Raw genomic sequence first — 16,467 nt, forward strand, 5'->3', positions numbered from 1 at the left:
GCTTTCTGTGTCCGAAAACAGGCTATAGCCGGCTATAGCAGGCTATAGCGGCAGCTAAGAGCTAACTTGTATATAGAAAAACTTAGCTAAATCATTCTCAAACAGCTATAGCCGGAGATAGCGGAGGCTATAGGCCGAGATTTAAAACCTTGGCTGCAATACACGACACGAAAGCGCTAGTCTCGGAGGCACGGAATGCATAAGAGAGGAGACAGGGCGGAATCACTTTGCCCAGTTGAAATCTCAAAGAATCTTTCAATCCAGGGGGCAGCCCTTTGCCTGCCTTGTCCTGCCGATCGATTAGGAGAAATTCTTTCCTTGTCTTGCTGAGCCATATCTTGCGTGAGCGTGAGCGTGACTGACTGACACAGTGACACTCCAGCTGTCCTGTCCTATTCCTGCTGCACAGAATCAGCGTAAGCGATCAGCATAAGTCAAATTTCAGCGAAACAAACAGGCCTGATCGAACAACGGAGGAAGGAGAGCCACACTTGGCTAGCTCACCTCGGCCCGTCCGATGGGCGCCGACGGCTACGGCCCGTGCCCCCTGACACCAGTCACGACATGGCTAGCACGTCGGCGTCACCTCACCGGTTGGCTGGCACTTGCTTGCCAGAGCCGTCGTCTTCACTCTAGCTAGTGCTAGCTACCTCCCCCTCCTCCTCCTCTTTCCTTGCGCACCTCAAAACCAGCGCCTCTCGTTCACTCCTCCTCTGCCTTCTTCTTCTTCTTCCCAAGCAGCGCACTCACCGATGCGACTGGTAGTGGTGCTCCCGGCGGCGGCGGCGCCCACCGTGCTTTAGATAGCTAGTGCGTGGCCGGCGCTTGGGTTGGGGCTGGTGATGGGCGGTGTGGCTCAATTGGTGGTGGTTACTGTGCTCTTGGCCACTGCCGCCGCCGCTGCGCGGACGGCGTCGGCGGCGGGGGCAAGGCCGAGCGAGGTGGCCGTGGGCGCCCTCTTCACGTACGACTCCACGATTGGCCGCGCCGCGCAGCTTGCCATCGAGCTCGCCGTCGGCGACGTCAACGCGGACGCCAAGGTGCTCTCCGGGACCAAGCTCAACTTGATGCCCATGGACACCAACTGCAGTGGCTTCCTTGGGACCATCAAAGGTTAGTTTCTCTTTTCGCTTCATCTATCTCTTTTTTGCTCGTTCATGCATGTGTCAACTAAGGATTTGGATTTTCGCAAAAGTTTTTTTTTTCACAGCTGTATATAGAAATATATATTATGGTCAGCACTAATCCTAATATCTATGGGAGAATCTCTATAGGTTTTTTTCCTCAGTTAACCTTTTATGACTTTAAATTTACTTAGTAAAGAAAGCATAAAAGAGCATGAAAGTCTACATTGTAATCCGCCCACAAAAAAAAAAAAATTGCCCACCCCACCTAAAACCCAAATAAAATTGTGATTTATCCTGTCCTAAACAATGCGTACAAATCATAATGGATGGAGCCATTCTATCCCTACCCTCTCACCACATAGGAGGCTGAAGGAAGGGGACCTTATGACTGTGAGTGCAGCAGTGGAGCACTCAGTTCACATCGTGTGAGATGCCCACGAGCATGGTTCAAATTTTAGTTGAAAATTACATGGATGTTTATAAGATCTCGCAAAGCAGATAATGGTATTCCTTCAATACGCATTGGACACCAATATGTGTTGGTACCTATTATTTTTGTCATTTTTGAACATCATGGACGCTTTCGTATGATATGAACCCTAATCCCTTGTTCTACTCCTAAAATCCCACTTTCTATATCACATTACTACATGAAGTGCCTCCTATTTTTTCAGGGAGGGTTCACTGAGCAATGCATTTCTAACTAGTCTTAGGAGCACTATAGCTTATAGACCACCCTGAAAATATATTTTTAGGTACGGTTCTATTGAGTAAACTGTCCCCGGAAATATAGACATTTTCAGAGGCGGTCAGCTTAAGAAAATTGTCTCTAAAAATATGATTTCTAATGGCGGTTGCTTATGTCAACTACCATTTTAATGGGTGATCTTTAGTTGAAGTTAACTTAATCAACGGTATCTAAATATTGATTTTCATGGACAGGTACTAAGTCAATCGTCTTTAAAAATAGCCATAGAATTCGTAATTTTTTAAAATGATGTCAGATGAAGACATAATTTATATAACAAGTATAGACAACAATGAGATTTAGAACTTTGCGGTTGAAGACTTTTTCATTTAAGATTGTTTAAGATCTCATATTTCTTAATTTTTAAAATTCAATTTGTTGAAATTTTCAAATAATCTCGAATGGAGACACACACTTTATAAAAGTTATAGTGATAGACAAGATCGAAAACATTAGTTGGAAATTTTTCTATTATTAAGATTGCTTAAAGCCAAAATTTTCAATATAAGAATATTCTGCTATCCTGATTTCCCTGGCAATATCCGTATGTGTGTTCGCATATTCGAATCCGTATCATTCTATCCGGCCAACATTACCTAAGAATATTATGCTAAATTGATTTCCTGGCAATATATAGAAGAGAAAAAGACAAAAAAAAAATACCGGTGCAGTGGCATAACTTATGACATTGGTTAAGGTATTTTGTAAGGTGCAAAACATATTTTACCTGTTGGGGAGCATCAAATTCTTTACTTTATTCTAATGCAAGATTCCTTTTCCTTTGCGTCATGTTTGAACCCCACAATAAAGTACAACAAATAGGTTTCATGAGACTTCTTTGTTTTAACACAATGCAACAACTAGTTTCCATTTTCTTTCAGAAAATAAAGTTTTGCTTGACATGCATAAAGTTTTAGGACAAAATAATTGGTTCAATCTTATAGTTACGGCTCGTTTATTTCAATTCGGCCCGAGATAAAACTAAACCGGTCAAAATATTTCAGCCCGATTCAAACTTTTAGCCCATTCGAGCCCACAAACATTCCTCCGCAGCGCCGTCTCCGGTCGCCGCCGCCGGCGCCAGCTCTCCCACAGCCACCGCGAGACCGTGATCGCTTCCCGACGTCCGAGCTCGTGCCATGGACGCTCCTCGACGCCACCCCCGTGCCATGGCCGCTCCTCGACGCCCGCCGCCCCGCCGTCACCAACTCCGCCGCGTCGTCACTGCCATCTGCACCCCCTGCTGCCACCACCGCGTCGTCGCCGCCCTCCCCGCCGCCTGAGCGTTCCACACCGGCGCCGCATGCACCCTCTCCAGGCCCACTGCCATGTCTAACCGGTTGGGGAAATTTTGTTCAGATTTGCTCAAATTTCATTCAAATCTGTAGTGGACACCGGTCCGAAATTTCCGAATTTCGTCCGATTCGGTGTGCTCCGATTTTTTCAGAGAATCCGAGAACCTTGGCTACGAGTAGAATAAGTTATCTTTTCTTGGGATCCAATTGCAAGACATCCGAATTTAACTTCAGTTCATCAACTTTCACTGCTACTCACTTTGATGGTGCATGCATGAACTGATTCATAGAAACCTTACTTGGTTGCAGCTTTGGAGCTAATGGAGAAAAATGTAGTTGCTGTGATTGGCCCACAGTCCTCTGGGATAGGCCATGTCATCTCTCAAGTTGTCAATGAGTTACATGTTCCTCTTCTATCATTTGCGGCAACGGATCCAACTCTTTCTGCATCAGAGTATCCTTACTTCTTAAGGACAACCACAAGTGACTACTTCCAAATGAATGCCGTTGCTAGCATTGTTGATTACTATCAGTGGAAAAGGGTGACTGCTATATATGTCGACGACGATTATGGGCGAGGTGGCGTCTCGGCTCTCGGTGATGCCCTTGCATTGAAGAGGGCACAGGTTTCATATAAAGCAGCTATTCCTCCAAATTCAAACACAGATGTGATCCGTGATGTACTGTTTAGAGCAAACATGATGGAATCAAGGGTCATGGTTGTGCATGTCAATCCTGACACAGGTTTGAGGGTATTTTCTGCAGCTAAGAAGCTCCAGATGATGGCCAGTGGCTATGTCTGGATAGTAACTGATTGGCTAGCTGCTGTCCTCGATTCCTCCCCCGCATCTAGAGATCCTAAATACATAAGTAATATTCAGGGAGTAATTGTTCTTCGTCAGCACACTCCTGATTCTGATGCCAAGAAAAAGTTCATATCTAGATGGAACACTGTGGCTCGTAACAGAAGTATGACTTCTGGACTGAACTCATATGCTTTCTATGCTTATGACTCAGTTTGGGCCATTGCTCGCTCTGTCGACCAATTTCTCAATGCTGGGCAACAGATCAACTTCTCTACAGATCCAAGGCTGCATGATGCAAACGGCACCACTTTGCGTCTGTCAACTCTCAAGATATTCGATGGTGGTGACCAGATGCTGCAGCAACTTCTCCTCACAAACTTCACAGGTCTAACAGGTCCAGTCCGATTTGATTCAGGCGGCAATTTGGTACGCCCAGCTTATGATATCCTCAATGTTGGCCGTTCCGGCGCCAGCTTAGTCGGCTATTGGTCCAACTATTCAGGCCTTTCTGTGGCTGCTCCTGAAATTTTGTATCAGATGCCATCAAATGCATCCAGTGCCTATCAGCTGAAGACTGTGGTATGGCCTGGTGATTCAACTGATATACCTAGGGGCTGGGTGTTTCCAAACAATGGCCAGCCTCTGAGAGTTGGGGTCCCAGTTAAACCAAGCTTCAAGACATTGGTGTCAGGCAGTAGCCCTGATACTGTGAGGGGTTACTGCATTGATGTTTTCAAGTCAGCAATTAAACTGCTCCCTTACCCAGTTCCTTACCGGTTTGTACCTATTGGGGATGGCACAAATAACCCTAGTTACGTCGGCATTGTTGGGATGGTTGCTTCCAATGTATGTCCTCATTCTTTGTCATCCCAGTTTGTTTCACCATTAGCTTTAATTTGTTGAAAATCGTCTGATTTGTTTGTTTCATTTTCATTCAGACACTTGATGCAGCTGTAGGCGACTTTGCGATAGTGAGAAATGGAACACGGCTTGCAGAGTACACACAGCCTTACATTGATTCAGGGCTTGTGATAGTGGCGCCGGTGAAACATGTAAGCTCAAGTGCCTGGGCTTTCCTTAAACCTTTCACATGGGAGATGTGGTTTGTCACAGGCGCTCTTTTCATTTTGGTGGGAATTGTGGTGTGGCTACTCGAACATCGGACTAATGAGGAATTTCGAGGGCCTCCACGTAATCAAATCATAACAATATTCTGGTACGTCGTCTCTGTTGCTTCTGAGCCTCTATCTAAGGATGTGTTTTATCCTAGTTTATTACCATACCTGGCTTTAGTCAAAATTCATACTGGCAGTACCATTATATGGGTCAAAATGGTTGTAGCTTTATTCAATTTTCTCCTTTTCTATTTGTGTTCTTTTCTGAATGCTTAGTTGCTAACTTAGGAGTTAACCATATATACATTGCGTGCTTCTCTTTCAGGTTCAGCTTCTCAACAATGTTCTTCTCACACAGTAAGACCACTACTAGATGCCTCAATGACATCAACTTCCCCATGATTTTTTTTTTCACTGCATGGGGAGAAATTTCTTGACTAAAAAACTCTCACCTTCAGGGCAGAACACTGGAACCGCGCTTGGGCGTTTCGTGCTGATCATATGGATGTTCGTCGTGTTGATCATCACTTCAAGTTACACTGCCAGCTTGACGTCAATCCTGACGGTCCAACAGCTCGCGACAGGAATTACAGGACTTGACAGTCTCATATCAAGCTCTTTACCTATTGGATACCAGACCGGAAAATTCACCAAGAAATACCTGATGATAAACCTCAACGTTCCTGAGTCTCGATTGGTGCAACTGAACACGATCCAGGAATACGCTGATGCCCTTACCCGTGGACCAAAAAATGGCGGTGTTGCTGCGATTATCGATGAGAAGCCGTATATCGATATTTTCCTGTCACACTACTGCAACTTCAAGATTGTGGGACAGCAGTTCACAAGGGAAGGATGGGGATTTGTATGTTCATCGCCCTTTATCTTGTTCTGTGCCTTCTTTTTTTAGTAATTTGTTATATATGCCTTTCATTCGCTTTCATTTGGGCATTTGTCCTGTTACATTGCATCTCAAGGAAGCATGTGTCCATTGTTTTTTCTTTGCAGGCATTCCAGAAAGACTCCCCCCTTGCTGCAGATATGTCAACCGCCATCCTTCAGCTTTCAGAGAGTGGCAAGCTTCAGAGCATCCATGACGAGTGGTTCACAAAGCCGAGCTGCGCCACCGATGATGAGAGCAATCTGGGAGCAACCAGGCTTGGCCTCGGAAGCTTCTGGGGCCTTTTCCTCATCTGTGCCCTGATCTGTCTCTTAGCTCTGGTGATGTTCTTCATTCAAGTCTGCTGGCAGTACAAGCAGTACTCCAATTCTGAAGATGCTGACGAGCCCAATGCAGCTGGCGCTGATGGTGCTGGCAAAAGACAGCGGAGGCTGTCAGGCCTTGGCAGCTGCAAAGAGATCGTAAAGTTTGTCGACATGAAGGAGGAGGAAATCATGAAGAAGTTGATGAAACGACGGTCAGGCGAGAAAGATAACCATGCTGCAGGATTGTCAGATGCTCAATCGGTGGCTTCAGCATAGAACATGCATTCTTGCTGATCGACTTCAATGCTTCAGAAGGCAAAGCAAGGAAGCACAAGACCGATGACATATGTATATTGAATTGGGTTCTCCGCCCAAAAGAAAAGTAGTACGATGATCTAACTTTTTTCCAGGACAAAAGGCTTTGGTTTTTTGTTGTGGGAGGATCTGAGAATCCATCTTTTATCACGGTTATTAGAATTTTGTCTCCGGTAACTTTTTTATGTTTGCCTGCTATATCGATTGTACTAATTTACGAGATTTATTATAGTTTCTCAAATAATTTATTATCGTAATATAGTAAATTTCATCATATATATGTGTCTACTTGGTTCATAGCCGTTACACGCCACGTCCTATTTTGTGGCGTCACCGTGGCACAGTGGGCTCCACACCTGTGAAAGTTTATACGTGAATCAAATATGAATCTTGTGCCATGTTGCAGCCCACAGCTTATGGAACAACCAACCAACAACCAAGTTTTTGTTGTGAGCCATAAGCATAGTGTGGCAAAGCTAGGCGGTGAACCAAACACACCTTTAGCTTATACTTATTACCTTTCTGTTCTAAATTATAAGCCATAGTACGTAGCAAAAGTTGTAACATACCTAGAAAAGACAACATGACTTATCCACCTTGCTCTTTCAGACACCTTGATATTGTGTCCGCAATGAGCTTACCCACAGGAAAGAGGATGTCTCCTCATTTCCTCCACACAGATACGACGCCGCTCCACATTAAAAATGGGGGTCACCGCCTTGAGCCACTGTGCCTTCACCAGAAGGTCACAAAAATCTAGAGCACTCTGAATCGCCAAGATATGGTAACACGCTCCAATTACTCAAAGCTCTCAAGCTCTAAGACCTAAATCTTACAAGGATGCACTATAGTGTCTATCTTAGTCTTAGATGTGATCACTATGTAGAAAAAGGTTTTTAGGGGCGGCGGTAATCCTCTGTAGGGGTGGTTTTGCCAGCCGCCCCTATGAAAGGGCGGCTACAAATCACTGATTTGTAGGGGCGGCTGGATATTGAGCCGCCCCTACAAATTAATTTTCAGAAATCACGAAAAAAGGGGCAAAAATATAGCAATTTTTTTTAATCTAAGGAGGACCCCGCCGGCAGCCCACACACCCTCACTCTAGGTTTGTAGTATTTTTCATGATTTTTGCACACTTTGCGCCGGCCAGGTTTCGAACCCGCGACCTTTCGCTCGCGCGTAAACTCCTCTACCACTGCACCTCGTGATCACTTGTGTCTACATTCCATTTTGATTTCCCACATATTATACAAAACTGAGTATAAATTGATTATTTGAGGCCCGAAACTAATTCAAATGAAAAAGTTATCAACTACAAAGTTTTAAAACTTTTCGAGATCTACAACTTTCATTTTGGTAGTTTCTCCATCCGAGGTCATTTATAAAATTTAAATTTCAAATTTGAGAAATTCAAACGTAGTTTTCCATGACAAGATGATTTCAAATCAAAAAGTTATCAACTACAAAGTTTTATAACTTTTTGAGATATACAAATTTCATTTTTGCTGTTTGTCCATCCGAGGTCATTTAAAAAATTCAAATTTCAAATTTTTTGAAATTCAAATATAGTTTTTCTTGTCAAGATGATTTCAAATTAAAAAGTTGTCAACTACAGAGTTTCATAACTTTTCGAGATCTACAACTTCTATTTTGATCATTTATTCATCCGACATAGTGGTAGTAACATTGTTCACAAATGTTACATATCCCTCTTATTGTTTATGAAACTATAAGAAAGATATGTAAATTTTACATATCCCTCTTGGAGCATGGCGTCTCGACATACGGGGCGACTCGCAGCTCGTCGTCGATCAAGTGATGAAGGAGTCAAACTGTCTCGACCCCAAAATGGACGCGTACTGCAAGCTGGTACGCCGCCTGGAAGACAAGTTCGACGGTCTCGAGCTCAACCACATCGCACGGAAATACAACGAGGCCGCGGACGAACTGGCAAAGATGGCCTCGGCACGGGCTCCGATCCCCCCGAACATCTTTGCCAGGGACCTCCACAAGCCTTCCATCGACTACGCCTCGGCAGCGAAAGAGGGCCCACCGGCCGAAACCACCACAGGGCTCGACGCCCCCCCTGCTGCCGAGACTCTCTCGACCAAGCCCGAGGTCATGGAAGTCAACACCGGGCCTCCCCAGGCCGACCAGGACGCGGACTGATGAATCCCGTTCCTTGATTGGCTCGCTCGGGGAGAGCTTCCTAGTGACAGGACTGAAGCCCAACGGCTTGCGCGGCGAGCCAAGACATACGTCCTCTGCAATGGCGAATTGTACAGGCGAAGTCCCTCCGGTGTCCTCCAACGATGCATCACCATCGAGGCAGGCCAAGCCCTGCTTTGGGACTTGCACGCAGGGGCCTGCAGGCACCATGCGGCGCCTCGGACGCTCGTCGGAAACACTTTCCGTCAAGGGTTCTACTAGCCGACGGCGGTTGCCGACGCCACTAAGCTAGTACGCTTCTGCGAATGATGCCAGTACTATGCTCGGCAGACGCACCTCCCGGCCCTGGCCCTCCAAACCATCCCCATTACGTGGCCGTTCGCCGTGTGGGGGCTCGACATGGTCGGGCCTCTGCAAAAGGCCCCCGGGGGCTACACCCATCTGCTGGTAGCAATCGATAAGTTCTCCAAATGGATCGAGGCTCGTCCGATCAATCGAATCAAATCCGAGCAAGCAGTGCTGTTCTTCACTAACATTATCCACAGGTTCGGGGTCCCTAACACCATCATCACCGACAACGGGACACAGTTCATCGGCAAAAAATTCTTGACGTTCTACGATGACCACCACATCCGTGTGGCCTAGTCGGCCGTAGGACACCCAAGGACCAACGGCCAAGTAGAACGTGCCAACGGCATGATCCTACAAGGCCTCAAGCCAAGAATTTACAACCGGTTGAAGAAGTTTGGCAAGAAATGGCTCGCCGAACTCCCATCGGTCATCTAGAGCCTGAGGAACACTCCAAGTCGAGCCACGGGGTTCACGCCTTTCTTCCTGGTCTATGGGGCCGAGGCCATCCTCCCCACTGACTTGGAATATGGTTCCCCAAGGCTATAGGCATATAACGAACAAAGCAACCACACCACCCGAGAGGACGCCCTCGATCAACTGGAGGAAGCCCGAGACATCGCGCTGCTGCACTCGGCTAAATACCAGCAAACCTACGGAGCTATCAGGCCCGGCGCATCCGAAGCCGAGACTTAAAGGTAGGCGACCTGGTGTTGAGGCTGGCGCAGAGCAACAAGGGTCGCCACAAGCTGACCCCGCCATGGGAAGGACCGTACATCATCGCCCAAGTGCTGAAGCTCAGAACCTACAAGCTAGCCAACGAGAAGGGCGCAATCTTCAACAACGCTTGGAATATAGAACAACTACGTCGCTTTTACCCTTAAAATTCCAAGCATTGTATATATTGTTTCTCGGAATACAATTGAAAAGCGTTCTTTAGTTGTTCTAATTTTTCGAGAACCCCCCCCCCCGAGCCTATCGTTGGTCTCGGCAATACGATGACACTATAAGGGAGACTCGGCTCTGCCTCCGCATAACCGAATCTCCCTCGGGGGCTAGATGGGGGAATCCCTCTAAGTCCCACGCACCATTTTTTAGTCGTCTTTCGAAAAAATTCCTACGCCAAACCCTCGACGGACCCCGGCGCCCCATCAGTCCTCTGCGGGGGCAGTTGCGTTGCCCCCGCCGCCACCTGCTCCACCACTGTCGCCGAGCCCACCGGGCTGACGGCACGCTTGCCCAACGTCTGCTCCTCGGGCGTGTCGGCTTGGCCCTGAGGCGGGCAACCGCCGACCCCGGGGCAGGTCCTCCTCCTCCTCCTCCTAGGAGCGCCGAGCTGCTTGCCAACGCCCCGGGCACCGTCTCCCCTACATCAGGGAGATGGTCTAAGGGACCCTGCCCCATCTCGCCCTCGTCATCCCCGTCCGAGGCGTCCATCGATATCGACGGCGACGGGGACTCCTCCAATGGGAGACCATCCTTCCTTTGTTGGCGGCGGCGCTTATCCAGTTCCTCACGCGCGAGGATCTTCTTCGTGCACTTCGCCGCCTTGGCGTCCTTCTGCTTTTTCTGCGCCTCAGCGTGCGCCCGGTTGATCGCTCGCCGCCTCGCGTCCTCGGGAACGGGCGGCAGAGAGGCGCGCATGTCCCTCATCCCCTACAGGAACAGCGAACGCGCATAAGGGAACGAGAAGTAAGGAGAAACGGAGAAGGCTCGGGGGCTACAGCGGCGTGCAACTTACCAGCGAAAGGAACCCCCACGACGGGCGCATCACGATGGTGGTCAGGTTGCCGCCCCTCAGCTTCGCCTCCACCGTCTCCCCCACCCGGCGAAGAATTTTCTCGTCGAAAAGGGTGGAGGAGGACATCCAGATGCCCTCGTTTGGCTCACCCGGCCTCATCTCGAACAGGCGTCACCGCCAAGACATCAGCGGCAGCACCCTCCAGCGGTGGAAGGCAGCCACGACCATGGCCACAGTAAGGCCATGGCCCCATAGCCTCTCCAGCCCCTCCAGAAGTGGCTACAGCTTGGGCTGATCCTCCCTCAGGACGCCGTACTTCCACCTCTCCGGGCAGCTCCCCACAATCCGCCCAGTGTAGGGGGGAAGTCTGTCGTCGTCGTTGTGAAGATAGAACCAGCTCGTGTACCATCGACGATTGGATGACGCGAGCTGGGTCGGGATGTAGAGGTGCTGGCGGTCCTGACACACTTGGAGAGTGCAGCCACCGGCCCTCACCACCTTCCTCATGCCCGACGTGCCTGTCGACTTAGTGGTATGCCCCGCTCAGAAGAGATGGAGCCACAACTCCCAATGGGGAGCAATCCCCAAGTACCCCTCGTAGACAGCGATGAAGATGGCCGCCTACGCGATGGAGTTGGGGTTGAAGTTGTGGAGCTCCATGCCATAATAGCGTGGGAGCGCCCGCATAAACCGATCCACCGGAACACCGAGGCCACGCTCGTGAAAGGAGACAAAGCTCACGACGTAACCGTCGTGAGGCCTCGGCTCTGGCTCACCTGACGGAGCGATCCACTCCGGCCTGTTGGGGTCCATCACCGGACGAAAGAGTCCGCCATCGACGTGCGACTGAAACGTCTCCACGGTGATGTCAGATGGATCCCAGGGGTTTGTCTCGATGACAATGATGTCATCGGCCATGAGTGCGGTGGAGGGTTCGAATGCGGCGGTGAGTTTCTCTCTCTCTCTCTCCCTGGCTCGTCCTTCTCCCTTCTTCTTACCGGTGCCGCTGCTCTAGCGATGGCTCGATGGGGGTAGAGCTAACGCAGGCAAGGTAAGGTGGGGAGGGGTGAGGCTCATTGCGTATTTATGTAGGGCAAAGGCGAAATGGACGGGCGATGAGATCAGGGAAGTTTCCCCCGGATCCGGCGCGGTTAACCCCGATCCGATTTTACCGCCCATGTGTCTACCTTTTCCTCATTAATTGCAGGAACAGTTACGTCCCATCTGCTGACACCACATTGCGCCCGACCACTACGGCAGCAGGCGTCGTTCCGTCTCCTAGAAAACTGCCTCAAAAGGCGCGCCAACTGTTGCCAAGCCGATGGGGAAGATATTCCCCTTGCCCTATCCTTTCCAGATGAAGGAACCGGGCACCGAGCCTATTATGGTCCAGGGGTTCGAAGGCTGGGCCCCTAGGGGTTTCGACAGCCGCCCCAGGGCAATAGAGTCAGGGACGACCATGGGTGAGCCCACTCGGGGCCGAGGCCCAAGAAAGCAAAATGCTTGGAACTCCCTAAGTCGTGTCCGAGACCGACAGGGAGGTCTCTGAATGGGATCCCACCGTAGGGAGGCACCGAGCCACCGAGGCCCAGCGAACGGCCTCGGCACCCACTAGAGAAACCCTTTGGTACTCTTAGAGTGCGTCTCTAGACTACTAGCCATCCCCTAGCAAACGGGGCACGGGCCTCCACTCGGACTTACCCGATAACAGCTCACCGGAAGTGCCACCGCTCATGCCCACCGAGGATAGCCTGGCACATTCCACCCCTCCTTCCGAGCGAAAAGGAAGCATGAGGGTCGTACGAAAAGCCAGGGGAACCCCTGATGGACCTCTTGCTCCATGCAGAGGCTAAGGGGCTCTTCCTGCAACCTTGCCGAGACCTAGCGACCCCGGCTCGCACTCGAGAGGGCTCGGCAAAACAACCCCTCCTTCTGAGTGAAAATGAAGCGTGAGGGTCATACAAAAAGTCAGGGGAGCTCCTGACAGCCCTCTCGCTCCATGCAGAGGCTAGGGAGCCCTTTCTGTAGATATGCCGAGACCCCACAACCCAGGCTCGCATCCAAGGGGGCCTCGGCAAACAAACCCTCACACGCGAGGGGCGTACAAAAAGCCAGGGGAACTCCCGACGGCCCTCTCGCTCCGTGCAGAGGCTAGGGGGCTCTTCCTGCAACCTTGCCGAGACCAGCGGCCCAGGCTCGCACCCGAATAGGCTCGGCAAACAACCCCTTCATCCGAACGAAAAGGATATGTGAGGGCCGAGCAAAAAAGCCAGGGGGACCCCTGACCGCCCTCTCGCTCTGGGTGGAGGCTCGGGGGCTCCTTCTACACCTAAGACAAAGACAAACGACCTAAGCCCACGCTAGAAGTCTCGTTACAAACACAATAAAGGGCACCGAGCCCGTTATGGTCCAGGGGTTCGAAGGCTGGGCCACCTAGGGTTTCGACAGCCGCCCCAGGGCAACAGAGTCAGGGACGACTATGGGTGAGCCCACGTATGGCCAAGGCCTGAGCAAATGATTGCTCAGGGCGTCCTAAGTCATGTCCGAGACCGACAGGGAGGTCTCTGAATGGGATCCCACCGTAGGGAGGCACCGAGCCACCGGGGCCCAGCGAACGGCCTCGGCACCCACTAGAGAAACCCTCCGGTGCTCTTGGAGCGTGTCTCTAGACGACTAGCCGTCCCTTAGTGAACGAGGCACGGGCCTCCACTCGGACTTACCCGATAACAGCTCACCGAAAGTGTCATCGCTCATGCCCACCGAGGGTAGCCTAGCACATTCCACCCCTCCTTCCGAGCGAAAAGGAAGCATGAGGGTCGCACAAAAAGTCAAGGGTACCCCTGACCGCCCTCTTGCTTCGTGCAGAGGCTCGGGGGCTCTCCCTGCGACCTTGCCGAAACCCCGCGACCCGAACTCACACTTATGGGCTCGGCAAATACGATAAAAACTCCTCACTCAAACACAAAAAAAGCTCCTGGAGGAGTAAAATCCACTCCTCCAGGGACTCGGGGGCTACACCCGGCGGGTGCGCTCGCGCGCACCCACCGAAACCTCAAGAAATGAAACGCAATCCCTACAGGAGCGGCTGCAAGCTAAGTCTCGACAAACCCTCAGGGAGAATGCACGCACTCCCCCTAAGGCTTAGGGGCTACTGTCGGGTACCATAAAACGGGGTACCCCGAACATACACCAAAAGAGTCACATAAATTCCATCAATAACAAAGCCAGAAGGTAAGCCATAGGTTCACCACCAGCCCCGTCCGAGCCCACCGGCTCTCCGCCTCGCCTGAGGCCTCGCACGGGAGATCTCGACACCCTGACGAAATCCCCGCCTCGCGCGAGGCCTCTCGCGGGAGGCCTCGGCAAGGAGCCCAATCTCCGTCTCGCCCGAGGCCCCGTGCGTACAGCCCCGAATGAGACAGCTACTCTCCGTATCGCCCGAGGCTGGCTTGTCAATAACCCGTCGCTCCCGCCTCAACCAGTCTTCCCGACAGCATGTCACGTCCTATTAATGCGTCAACCACTCCCGCAAGCTCAGCCAGACGACGGCTCGACACCACGGAGTGGCCGATGGGACAAGGAGTCGCATCAACACCATACCGGCTACGACAAGGCACGGCGGGGATTACCGGCCACTGTGTTCTGGCGCTGTGCCCACGATCAGCGCCGGCGCTACGCTGTGCCCCGTAACACCCGCCCCGAAGACAACGCGGCATGGGAAGTCTAACCCGGGTCATCATCGCCTCCGAACCAGCGTACCAGATCGACCGCTCCCTTCGAGCCTCGGCATCCTATGTCAGGGCCTCGGTCATCTCGAGATTCACGTCTGCCGAGACCCCCACCATGGTTCGGCCTTGGCACCAACCGAGCCTCGGCCTCGCGCGCAGTCAACCCACAGCGACCCGCACGCTGACTGCCGCGCCCGCTTTGAGGTAGCCCTAGAGCTCCCATGACGCATAGGATCGGATGTGACCAGCACGTCGCCCCAGCGCTTCAAGGACGGACCACTCCGACGACCACGCTGCCACAGGAACAGGCTACAGGGCTCGGACACGCCGCCTCCGTTCGCACGACGTCGTATAGTTAGCACACGTACTACCCTGGCCCCCCTCCAATTATAAAAGGAAAGGACTTGGGCCATTTCTAGCGGGGGGAACACAGACACACACAAAAACAACACCCTGTAACACGCATACTCCCTCGCTGTCTGAGAGCAACGTCTTAAGTAGCCCGCATCACTCCGTGTCGAGACCTGGGACTAGCTCCCTCTCTCACCCAGCTTGTAACCCCCTACTACAAGCACCTCGGTGCAATGAATACAAGATCGATCTCTCGGACTAGATGTAGGGCACCGATTGCCTGAACCAGTATAAGCCTTATGTCTCTTTGCATCACCATCCGGGATCGGGAACACGCAGTATAAATTTACTAGTTGGTTGAGGATCCCCCGGTCCAAAACACCGACAAAAGTCAAAGCAAGAACTACTAACATGTCACTAGTATGAGATATACTAGGAAACAAATCACAAATGTGACCAACATACTGTACTACACAGCCGCCGCCACTGGGGATGGCTCGCCGTCGTCGCCGGCGACGACCTTGATGCCGGCACGGCAGATCGGGCAGGTGGCATGCCCACGCAGCCACCCGTTGATGCACCGCGCATGGAACGCGTGGCCGCACGCCGGCAGCCTCCTCACCGTCTCCCCGTCCCGCAAGACGCTGATGCACACCGCGCACTCCTCCGCGGAGGAGGACGACGACGGCCCTGAGCCGCCGCTGTCCGCCGCGCGGTACTCGAACGCTGGGATGGCCTTGATGTCCCCCTGGCTGAGGCCAACGCCGCCGTTGGCCTGCAGCTGGTGCGGTCGTGGCTCAGCAGGCTGCTGCCCCACCGTTGACTCCTCCGACCCCCTCGAGCGCCGCAGGTAGTAGCACGTGAAGATGAACACGAGCGCAAGGAGCACGCCGGCGACGACGAAGCCCCAGAGCCGGCCGGCGAAGGCGTACACCAAGATGGTCACGAGCTCGGCCAGCGACCACGTCAGAAGGAGAGTCGAGCGGCGGCCCCACCGCGCAGTGCTAGGGCCAGCACCAGCAGTCCGCACAGCGTCGTCCATGGTGGATATATATAATTAGGATTAACCCTGCAGCTAAGCTAGGAGCTAGCCTTTTCTGGTGTTACTAGTGCTATATAACGCTGATCCCCAGCCGTATATGTGTGCGATGGTACGATGATTCTATCTACAAGGTAACAAAAAACTGAGTCATCAACATGTAGATAGATACTAGAATATATACTGGGATGGGTGAAGTGCGATCGAAACGAGATGAACATTAGGACGCAGATAGAACGTGTGGAGGAGAAGTAGCCAACGTGTGGAGGAGAAGCAGCCAATGTCCAAGGTGACATCCGGTCCACATTGACGACCGAATAGGTTAAACACAAGTTGTAGTGTTTTTCTAGGATTAAAACCAAATTTACCAACGTCGTCATCAGCGCGCAATTCTTCTAAGGTATATAGTGCAAAATCTTATGCACAGTGCTTTCTCATGTTACCATTATCAATGATATGATTATTAACTCTCGTAGGCC

At 51.2% G+C, this 16,467-nt stretch overlaps 2 protein-coding genes across 3 annotated transcripts; one reads left to right on the top strand and one right to left on the bottom strand.

Moving 5' to 3' along the window:
* The first annotated feature begins 621 nt into the window (after positions 1-621).
* Positions 622-6,886, top strand: LOC136526892 (glutamate receptor 3.5-like). 2 transcript variants are annotated; one of them, XM_066519465.1, is made up of 7 exons: positions 819-1,113; positions 2,898-3,214; positions 3,480-4,822; positions 4,915-5,192; positions 5,417-5,448; positions 5,550-5,956; positions 6,100-6,886. In XM_066519465.1, the coding sequence occupies exons 3-7, from the start codon at positions 3,491-3,493 to the stop codon at positions 6,571-6,573; spliced, it is 2,523 nt and encodes an 840-aa protein (XP_066375562.1). In that variant the 5' UTR covers positions 819-1,113; positions 2,898-3,214; positions 3,480-3,490; the 3' UTR covers positions 6,574-6,886. The 2 variants fall into 2 exon arrangements, with proteins under 2 accessions (XP_066375561.1, XP_066375562.1); XM_066519464.1 differs by lacking the exon at positions 2,898-3,214 and having other exon boundaries at positions 622-1,113.
* An 8,532-nt stretch (positions 6,887-15,418) lies between these two features.
* Positions 15,419-15,991, bottom strand: LOC136526439 (RING-H2 finger protein ATL39-like). Its single transcript, XM_066519106.1, has one exon. It carries the CDS (start codon positions 15,989-15,991, stop codon positions 15,419-15,421), a length of 573 nt encoding a protein of 190 aa, XP_066375203.1.
* Positions 15,992-16,467: the final 476 nt, after the last annotated feature.

This window comes from Miscanthus floridulus, chromosome 19, assembly GCF_019320115.1.
Source record: "Miscanthus floridulus cultivar M001 chromosome 19, ASM1932011v1, whole genome shotgun sequence".
NCBI classification, from domain to species: domain Eukaryota; kingdom Viridiplantae; phylum Streptophyta; class Magnoliopsida; order Poales; family Poaceae; genus Miscanthus; species Miscanthus floridulus.